General features: G+C 36.5%; 1 protein-coding gene across 2 annotated transcripts; it reads right to left on the reverse strand.

Moving 5' to 3' along the window:
• Window positions 1–918: 918 nt before the first annotated feature.
• KLHL8 (kelch like family member 8) lies at window positions 919–10,694 on the reverse strand. 2 transcript variants are annotated; one of them, XR_015749166.1, is made up of 9 exons: window positions 10,494–10,694; window positions 8,098–8,646; window positions 6,645–6,831; window positions 6,331–6,474; window positions 4,729–4,840; window positions 3,711–3,879; window positions 3,169–3,324; window positions 2,326–2,527; window positions 919–1,239 (listed from the first exon to the last, which is right to left on the reverse strand). XR_015749166.1 is itself a non-coding variant. In XM_087962847.1 (9 exons), the coding sequence occupies exons 1-9, from the start codon at window positions 10,692–10,694 to the stop codon at window positions 1,116–1,118; spliced, it is 1,848 nt and encodes a 615-aa protein (XP_087818973.1). In that variant the 3' UTR covers window positions 919–1,115. The 2 variants fall into 2 exon arrangements, 1 of the variants encoding a protein (XP_087818973.1); XM_087962847.1 differs by having other exon boundaries at window positions 3,165–3,324.
• Window positions 10,695–10,960: the final 266 nt, after the last annotated feature.

Below are 10,960 nucleotides of genomic sequence, written 5' to 3' on the forward strand. Positions count from 1 at the left end.
GGGCCACTAATAGTTTTAACTTATCCAGAATTAATTTCACCTCCAAGTATCTATTTTCATACTTCCCATCAGCTATGGCACACTGCTCCAAGCAATTTGTTTCATGTTCACAAAGTTCACTTTCCATAGATTCTGTTGTATGGAATTGTCTACTGGTATTTTTTCTACCTCACTCATGTTTCTTGCCACAGTTCTTTCATTCTTCATTTTTTCTGTATCTATTTTTCCCAACTTTTACTCATATGTATTGTATTCAGAGTCACACTCTGGGTAGCTTACAAGATTAGAAACACACAAACCCACCAAAAATAACTCTGTTGCCCAAGGTTGAGTCAACAATGGATTTAAAGTGTAGAAAGCCAACACTGTAGTAAACTAAGGGCAACTTGCAAGTGGGATACGTGGAAGTTAATTGAGCAAATGTGATAAAAAATAACACAAGTTGAGATAGTGACATTGCGTGAGTAAGAAATGTTCTGATTTCATCATTAGAGTATTTTTCCCTTTTATAATGTGACAGTCCCTAGTTCTTGTTTCTCTTGAAATGGGAAGGTTGTGGCACTGATTTTAATAGGCAACCATATACCTGATCGATTTCTAAAAACCCAGATAGCCATTGGCACTTGTGTCCATTGACTCTTTCACTGAAGACATTGTTTTTTCCCAAAAAAAGTCTTGTATAGTACAATAGTAGTAGATGTGTACTTTATAGAGGTATTTGTGGGATCTTAGTGAATTCTTCTAATGTATAAGCATTTCAGAAGGTGTATTTGAGAAAACTACAAAATAAGATTCACAGATACTCATTACATTCTGGAATACTTTGTAAGCTAATGACTGAAATGAAATCACTCATCAAATTATCTATGAAAATAAAGCGACATATTTTAAGCCTCCATTGAATGAATACATCTTCTATTTTTGTTGAACCCTTCTTTAATTTTTTTTCAAGTTTTTATTGTAAGTAAATATTTTAAAACTTCCACAGCACTCAGATTTTCATACAAAAACTATCCTAGTATATTTACATATATTGCTTCAAACATTCAGAAGTCTTTGTACAAGGAGGAGGAGGCTTAAAGCATTTCACAACCTTTGCAGGCTTCAACCCAAATTCACATGCAGTCTACCACGTTGCTAGAACCTTGACCCATATCACGAATTTGGCTGCTTAGGCAAGCGCACACAGCAACTCCTGCCCCAGCTCTGCAGTGAGACACGGAGCCCACAAGCTCCCATCTAAAAGAAAAGAAAAGAAAAAGAAATGCAAGTCAAGTTGCTTTGCCTTTTCCTAATCTTAATGTGAAAAAAGTTAGCTTGCAGGCTAAATACATCTCAATCTCAGGTACCAATTCAATTTAAAAATACTTTTATTTTGGTGTCTATTTAAATACTTAAGTTGAAATTAAGCACACGAAGAAAAATTTTCTGAAGTTAGAATAGTAAAGATCATTTTAGACAGAGATTGGAAATCACACCAATTCTAAGCCATTTCAGCAAAATGTGAATTGTTGTGAAACCGTGGTTCATAAATTATGACTGAGCTTGTTGTATAGCAGAGATGCACCCAAAAAACTACAATTAAATAAATTATAATTTATGACAACATATGACTTCAATCACTGGATGGGATTTACACCACACTCATAAAGTATGGTTTGAATAAGGATGGCTGAATTAACATAGCAAACTAAGCCAAAATGAGAACCAAAAATCACATGATGACATGACACAATGGATGAACCAAATTGTTTTAAAAAATCAGTCACTGAAAACAAAGAAGAAATTAGAACCTTTGTACACATTCTCCCCTAATAATATATAAACTCTTGAAAACAAAATTAAATATGCAGCTTTTAAGCTACAAACTTAATCCTGAAGAAAAGTAAGGCATAATGCCAATTCACACCTTAATGTTGCCTCTCTACTAGAGCAAGTGGTTGCTTAAAAATCAATACCTCAAGTTACTCCATACACAGGAACACTTGATCTTCTCAAGATTGATTCAAGGCACAAAATTTAGAGATTTGAAACAAATAAAAAACCTGCTTGATGAGTAGTGTAAAAAACATGAAAATTGTATATTAAAACTGACTGTATCAAAAGTCTTCCTACTTTTAATCAGACAATTAAGAAATGAACAAACCAAAAGAGCTGTGAAAAATCACCCACTGATACCTTACAGAATGTAAAGAGTACTGAGTACCTTCCTTACAAATTGTTAAAGTAGCTGCATTATTTGCAGTATAGAGCTTTGCATGAGCTCTTCCACATTGTGAAGCATGGCTTTCAAATGCTTTGAATACAAAAAGGGCTTCAAATTACCTGTTTGCTACTGGATCAAAGGTTTCCACTGTGTTCAGGTAAGTGTTCCCATTATGTCCTCCAACAGCAAAAATTTTGCCCATTAATGTTGCTATGCCAACTCCACCCCTAGGAGTTGTTAGTTCTGCTACATATTCCCACTTATTAGCACGAGGGTCAAATCTCTCAACCGAGCTAAGTGGAGAATTGTCGTCAAAACCACCTGCACAAGAACATATAGAAAAGCATATATATATGCATGTATGTATGATGTATGTATGTATGCATGCATGTATGTATGTTGTAGTTAATGGTTTTATAGCCCAACAATATAGGAAGCATACCATATATTCCGTTATTCAAACAGCACCCAAATGCAACAGATCTGTTAAGAGAATCTTCACACAAGCATTGATAGGTTTATTGTAAAAGATGGACTGCCCATCACAACTATTTCCACCCCAAGAAAAGCTATTACTTTACCCTACCATTTACAATTTATATTACCAGGTATAATAATGTTCCACGCATGTGGTAGAAACCCATGTAAGCAGAGAGATGGGGAACTGACTAGCAAGTAACTTGCTGACTAGCAAAAACTAACCCTCCAAAAGTGAACTAATCTGCTGAAGATTCTTCTCCTCATTCTCTTGGGCATTCAGGGATTCGGTTTGAAAACCAAAGAGACTCTTTTAGCCTAGCTGGCCAAACTAAGTCCTCAGAGTAACTCAACATGCCATGTCCAGCCCCCACACCTGGTGTCTTCTCTTCACCATAATCTGCTTCTGTTATTGAAGTTCAAGCAAAGCTTATGAGAATATAAGGGGATCAAAAGTGAGAAGGGGCTGAACATTACTCACCTACCACATATAAACAGCCATGAAGTTCACTAACCCCATTGCCAGCTCTCCGCTGACCCATTTCTTTCACTTCTATCCATTTATCAAGATAAGGATCATATTTCTCCACACTAGATAGAGAAGCCACACCATCATTTCCACCAACGGCATATACATTATTCTGAAATGAGAAAAATAAGTTTCTATAAATTCTTATATACATAAACACATACTTTATCTTACATCACACGTATTAATTTACCTTTGTCAGCCTCAGTTTAACTATCTCACATTGAATTGTAAAAATAATGAAACAATACCAATTGTAATCCAACTAGATAAACTGAAACCTAGTGCTAAATTCTGAAAAATATTGAACTGTCTCAGGTGTTTATACTACTATATTGCTGTATTTTCCTCACCTATTCCATTCCATGTCCTATTTACTATCAGAAAGTAGCCCCTGAATTGAATACAGTTATAGTTGAAGGACTCCATATTATTTTACTGTTTCTGCTCTGGCAGGCAATGTTTGCTGTCCATTTCAAGGCTGCTCAAGAGACTCACCAGAAGAGCTACAGAACCAACTCCTCCGCGAGGGGTATTCATAGACGCAACTCCGCTCCACTGGTCCGATTCCATGTCATATCTTTCCACCTCACTGAAGCAAGTGTTATCATCTAAGCCTCCGATGGCATAAATCGGGCCTCCAAGAGAGGCGAGAGCAATTCCTCTCCTGGCAAAAAGCAGACTGTCACTTATCCAATTATATTTAAAAATAAAGCAGCAAATTTACTCATAAGGTATATTTTTACACTCTCATCAGAAATACTGAGACACTTCCGGGCTGAAAGGATTGACCAGTGATATCACCATTGCCCTGGGGACGCCCAGTTGGGGGCTCCTTTCATGTCCCCAGCAGGAGCTGGAGTGAAGGACAAGAGCTCTTGGGTCTCCAACGCTAACCTCCTGCCCAGTTCCAACCACTTGAGCCACCGTGTTTCTTCTAAGGTATATATAGTTTTATCTTTAATTCACTTGGGTAACAAAAGTCAACATGTAATGTCATAAAACCCAAATTGTATTTATTACAATGTCCCTTCTGCCTAATTTCCTTTATCACAATCAACTGCCAATTTTGAGAAGCTAGATTAAAAAAAAAAAACATATATTGACTGAAATATATTCCTAACCAATTTTAGCTACAAATGACAGATTTAAGACAATTATACGATTGCTTTGCACTTTTTCTGATTTTTGTCCTTTTAATCTTAAAGCCTCATTTATGTTTCAAATTTCCATCATTCTTTCCCCATATTGCAAATTTATTTTGGATGATGGTATTGTGTAGCTTTATATTTGCTGTTTTTATATTTGTTGTTTTATCTACTTGCAGTTAGCTGCCCAGAATTTCTTTTGGTTGGATGGGTGGCTGCACAAATGAGATTAATAAATGAAGTAAAAAATGATGAGTATGAAGATACTTAGTGTGTTTAAATACTTGGTCCATGAAGATTATGCGACAATGATTCACATGAATCCACCCGTTTCTGCATAAGAAAGGCACACCTCCAAATTTACCTACCTTTTGGTATTCATTGATGCTTTCATCATCCATTTATTTGTGAGAGTATCAAACACTTCCATGCTGCCTAGATGCTCATTTCCATCGTGCCCACCCACAGCATAAACTTTACCTGAAATAGTCAGACAATTTATGTCTTAAGAAGAAACATGACAGTAGCTCATCATCTTATTTTTATTGCTGTTTATCGCTATTACAATCTGCCTAGACATAGCCAGTTATAGTTAACAAATGTTTTGCCAAATTAACTGAAATGTTCCTTTTTTCGCCCAGAAGGAACTCTTTCTTCTTGCATGATTTGCTGAATTAAATAGTTAACAAATGTAAATATTAGCACATTTTTTACTTTTCTATTCAAGCATTTAATCTATAGGTTATCGTTACAATTCTTGGAGCAAATATCCATCCAATTTAGCATTTGACAATGGATTGGCTGGAAGAAGATCACATCGCTCTTATCCAGAAGATTAGTTGGACTAATGTCAAACAGAAACTTTGGAGAATACCACCGCCAATGTTCACCACCTGAGCTACAAACATTTTCCATCATTTCAAATTAATTTGACTTTTCTGATCTTTTCTCCATGTATGAAGACTTCTTTATTTAGGTCATTTAATTAGGTCATTATTAGGACATTTGACCTAATAATTTTTTTAATTCTGGCATTTTGTATTTCTTATTTTCCAGTAGTATGTTGCTACAGAGTCCTCTTAACAATCTCCACCATGTTTGTGAGTTCTCGAGTATTTCTTCTAAAGAAAAAGCATTATTAAGCAAAATTTTATTTACTAGCCCATTGCTGGCAAGCAGATATTTAGGGATAGGAAAAGAGATATCCCAAACACAAGGAAGGGAAATCTGAAAGAAAACCAGAGGCTCTGTCAAGGGGAGCCTATAAAAATACAAGGCCTGTTTTAGCAAAATCCATACTTAATCCAGGTGAAATTGCTGCAGAATATTCTAAATTATTATAAATGAATAATAAATTGAGCAAGTGTTGACTTATTTCCTTCGTCTGGTTATTTTTAGCTAGTTTTAGGATTTGTGTGGAGAACAGATCACATTTTAGGTGCAATTTATGTATTCTGTATTTATGCAGAAATATTAAAAAGTCAAAAGCATTCACAAACTTTTAAGCACTGCTGCATGCATATGTACATGAAAAACACAAACAATACAAATTTGTTTGACAGAAAGAGCTTGGTATATATAGATGGGGTAAATTTTATAAATGGAGAATTATAAGTTATAGATATTAGTAATTCATTTTTGCTCTGGTGCCATTTTTGGAATGTGGTTTATGGCAAGTATATATAGACATGACTGTGATGCACAAACCAATGTACGTGTCTCATAAGCAATTTATTACAGGGGATTTCCTAGGTTGAAAAAGTGGGAAGTTGTGTATTATACAGGATATTAGTCCTATTTTTTCCCCCTAACTACCTTTTTTTTTGCTTTGCTTTTGTGGTAATCATCTTAAATTCAGAGTTTTCTTCCTCCTCGGAAAATACAGTGATTATAGGGTAGAGAGAACGGCTGAATCATAAGCTACAATAGAATACACCATTCTTTGAAAATAGAATTTTCTTCTTACGAACCTCCCAGAGAGATGACTCCTACATGCCTCCTTCTACTGTTCATTTCAGGACCAAAAAACCAGCTATTTTTATTTATCGAGTAGCATTCAATACTGCGAAATGGTTCACCTGATCCCCCACGCCCTCCAACACAGAAAAGGACACCTAACAGGAAAAAACAAAATGGAGAGTAGCTTCTTTGATAACATTTAAATTAATTAATAAAAGTCAGCGGCTTTCAAATAAAGCACTCATTGAACTCATTAACAGGATTTCACAGAACAAGAAATTTTCAAATCTATACCATCGGTGTATCAGGAAAAAAATAAAGATACCTGCTGTGTGTTTCCTTGGCGTTGTCCGAACAGAATATTCAAAATCGGGTACCGTATGACTGCTTAAATGAAGGTGGTAGTTTCTTGCTTCATCTAACAAATCTCGGCATTTTAAGTTCTGCTTGACTATTTGTTCTTTTGCAACAACTCCCATCAGGAAACAAACAGGTAACAGAGGGAGGCGTACCTAGGGGAACAAACATGAATGATGAATTGAACAGTATCAAGATCGAACTGAACACCTTTCCATTTCACTTTGATCAATGAGAGAATGCCAGGCTAGAGCAATTTCATTCTTACTACATTATCTAAGGATATGGGAATTTTGCCTACTCCGACCAGATAACTGGCATGGTATCAGCAATGAATTTCAAGAATAACCTTTTTATTTGTCAACAAGCCTGGTTGGTTAACCTAGCCTTAATTTTATTTAACCAGTGCAAGGGTACAATATGAGCATTTCATTCGGACAACACTGCAATGCAAGTTCAGACTGGAAGGAAGCACTTTGAACGACTAGAGATGCTACCCAAACCACTAGAAGTCCTGAAAGAACTGAATATCTTTTGAGCTAAATAGCCAAAAATCTGCAAATATAAAGCATTTTAATCATCATGCAGCAAAGATCAGGTCCATTAATGACCCTACCAGCTACTGTCATTTCTTCAAGATGAACTACAGAAATTGTCTCACCTTAATAGCACTATATGGAGAAGGAATATCCTTGAGGACAAATGACAATAAATGTAATTCCAATGCCCCTATTAAGCATTCTTTGGTCATCCTACCTCTATGCTGCAAGTTGTTATTTACATAATTATATAGTGCAGGACTGTCAATATTGGACAAAAGCTGTAACAACAGTGGCAATCTTCTGGCTGCTAATTTTCAACCTGGAGACCTAGGCTAACCTAATGTGTACCTGGATGGGAGAACACCGGGACATATGAAGGTGTAGGCTAGGTCAATGGAATCTATTTGCATACTGTCTCCAAGTCTATTATTCTTCTTATTACTTATCTCCTCCTACTTATGACTATAACCTTGTACCTTTATGATTTATATTATTCAGTCTCCTAGTATGATTGCTTATTTAGTGTCCTACAATCTTCACCAAGTATTGTATCTTATGATTCTTGATGAATGTATTTTTTATGTACACTGAGAGCTTATACACTGAAGACAAATTCATTGTGTGTCCAATCACATTGGCCAATAAAGAATTCTAAATGGACATAATCTACCATAATCTACTGAATCTACCGTAAAAGCAAAGGGTATCTATTTGGCTGAAGTTAGAGAACCAATTGTGCACAGTTTATACATATATCACCAAAGCTGCATAAGGAAAAATACGGCTGCTTTCAAGTACCATCATAAATGAAAAAAAAAAAATGAGAAAAACAATATAGGTATTAATAGGACTTTTATCCTACTCTCGTGTGGTTCTTACCTGAGCAACTATTTCATCTAACCATAAAGCATGGTGCTGGGGATTGGCCAAAAGCCACTTAATAGCAGCACAATAAACTTGCTTTTCATTCTCAATGCTCAGGTCATTTGAAGACAAGAGTTTATGAAGGTGCTGAGGTGATACACTCACAAAGTCTTCACATTCCACCACTTCAACAAAATGTTCACAGGCATAGTGGTCAGCCATGTCCATCAAGTCAATACGGTTGTGACTCTCTGCAAAGACCCTCACTGCCAGGCAATTTGAAGGGTGAAAATGCCGCTTCATGTACTCACAGCAAGCTTTGGCCACTATCTCCACTTGGAGAATGCAGGCAGCATATAAGAGAGGCTGGACATTGTCAACTGTCAGCATTAGCCGGGAGGAATACACAAACTTGACCAGGTCTTCAATGGCATCACCGTCAAAATCTTTGATTTCAATCAATGATTGTTTAGCTTCTGCCATTTCCGAAAGAAACATGGCTCTGAAGTAAGGTATAGCACAAGCCAGGACAAGCTTGTGACAGGTAATCAACTTTGAGCCCACCTGGAAGTAAAACATATGAGAATGTTAACAGTAGCTCACTTTAGCGTAAAGCAAAATGGGGACAACTGCAGCTATATAAATTTATTCAGTGTCTTGAACACTGAGGAGCATTTTAAAACATACATTCTATTGATATTGTTCTGACCCCACAAGAACTGATCCTAGGTTGAAAATATGTTCTCAAGCCCAGAACATTCTAGTAATACCAGGATAGCTGATCAAACTCAAATTTCAAAAGTGAATTTACAAAAGCAAAGCAAGGTGACAAAATAAGTATTGGAGTTGGAGTTCAGGTGCCCTCCATTATTTAGTTAAAATACTTTGGCTCATTATTTAAAGAAACCCACAAGATCCACAAATTAAATAGAATGTATAATACAGTATGTTTCATTAATATGTCAGTAAAGTTCTTGCAAATATTTTCATTTTGCTTCTACTGTTAGAAAGTGTTACTTATCTCACTGGTATACATTTTTCCAGTTTTCCCTTTTTTTCTTCTTACCTGAGCATGATTGAAGTATTAGTTTCTATTTTAAGGGTCCCCAACCCCTGGACCAGTCCGAGGCATGCCAGAAACTGGACCATGCAAAGCCCTATCCGTGGGATGCAGGTAGCATTTGAAACCATGCCCCCTCTGGTCCACGGAAAAGCCTCTCTTCATGGAAACGGTCCCTGGTGCCCAAAAGGTTGGGGGCCACTGTTTTATTTTACAATTAATGATCAGCAGATTTATTCTGTTTCTGAATCAGCTGCCCTTTTCATTTACAGATAGCTGAGACAAAACTATCATTGTATCTACTTGATGCCTCTATAATTTTTAAAAGCTGTATGATAAATTATACGCATGCAGCGGTACATCTTTTATGTTAATGACTTTTCTGCTTAACCATTTGCTAAACTAAAAAAAACATTTGTTCAGCTATAAACTGTTTATAATTATTTGTCCAACACATTGTAAACCATTGTAGTTACCACACCTGTTCGTCATTTCAAATAAGAACCCCCACTCTCTTAACATGGGGATTATGGAAAAATCCCTTATTTGTGCAAAAATTCTCAGTACACTTAAGTTTTTATCCTACAAGTTCATTTAATGGTATATTTCATGCGAGCTAAATGAACTTGTCTAGGTACTGAATTTCTAATAACCCCGTTTCCCTAAAAATAAGACCCGGTCTTATTTTTTTTGCCACCAAAAAAGGCATCAGGTCTTATTTTGGGGGGAGATGTCATCCACTCAGTCACTTCACTTGCGCATGTTGCCTCTGGCCTCCGGATCAATCCGAAGCTCTGTTATCGGCTGCAGAGGCCTTCAGGAAAGCCTTGCCGGCTGCAGAAGAAATGGGCTGGCAAAGGCAGGTGTCAGGATGTGTGAGGCTTGGCTGCAACAGACCAAAGGTAGGGCAGCTCCACCTCCCCATCCCAACTCTAGCTTAATTTTTACCTGTGGAGTGGGCAGGGTCTTAATTAGGACTTATTTTGGGGGGTAGGGCTTATATTGGGCGCATGCATAAAAAATCAAGCTAGGATTTTGGGGCAGGTCATATTTTCGGGGAAACATGGTAGTTATACATTCTTAAATTAGACAGAAAGTTGTTTGTTTTTTTTCATTTGTGTTCAAATCCATCATTACAGAGCCACTGCAAGATTCCAACAAGTACTAACTGTCCTATTAGAAGATTTCTAGCAACTTTTAAATAAAAAAGAGCGATATAAAGGCTTGAAATTCATTCCCAATCAGTGGAAACACAAGTGATGAAAAGCAAATACTTCTTCTAGTACTTCACAAAATACATGGGAAATTCCATACAAAAATTCAAAATTATATAGAAAATATAAATCACTACCTTTAGTGTCACGTCACAAAGCTTCCCAGATTCATAGAAATGGAGAAGAGAGCTGTGAAAATCCTTCCAAGCTTCATTTGCTTCAAATACAAATGTGTCTTCTTCCCCATCACCATTCAAAGGTGTCCTTTCCTGCTTTTGATGCCTTCTTCCTGTCACCGTACGCTTTCCTTGCTCTGGGACCAATGATTCAGAAGCCATTAGCTGTTTATCTTTTTCCACGAGTACTGTTAGTCTCCATGAAAAGATCCAGCACACATCCTATTATGCACACCAGCTAAGATCCATTTGAGTAGAGCCAATATCTTCTGATTTAAAACAAAACAAAGAACAGGTTAGGTATTTATCTCAATGACATGCCTGAAACACATATTTCCAGAAATACTTTGCCAGCTACTATTCTGCTTCTTTGAACAGATCAATGCAAATAAATGGAAAATCAAGAAAGGGGCTTACAGTTTTCAAAT

The sequence above is a fragment of the Notechis scutatus genome, chromosome 4, assembly GCF_049901735.1.
Source record: "Notechis scutatus isolate UNSWTSFEM ecotype Mainland chromosome 4, rNotScu1.2, whole genome shotgun sequence".
Taxonomy (NCBI): domain Eukaryota; kingdom Metazoa; phylum Chordata; class Lepidosauria; order Squamata; family Elapidae; genus Notechis; species Notechis scutatus.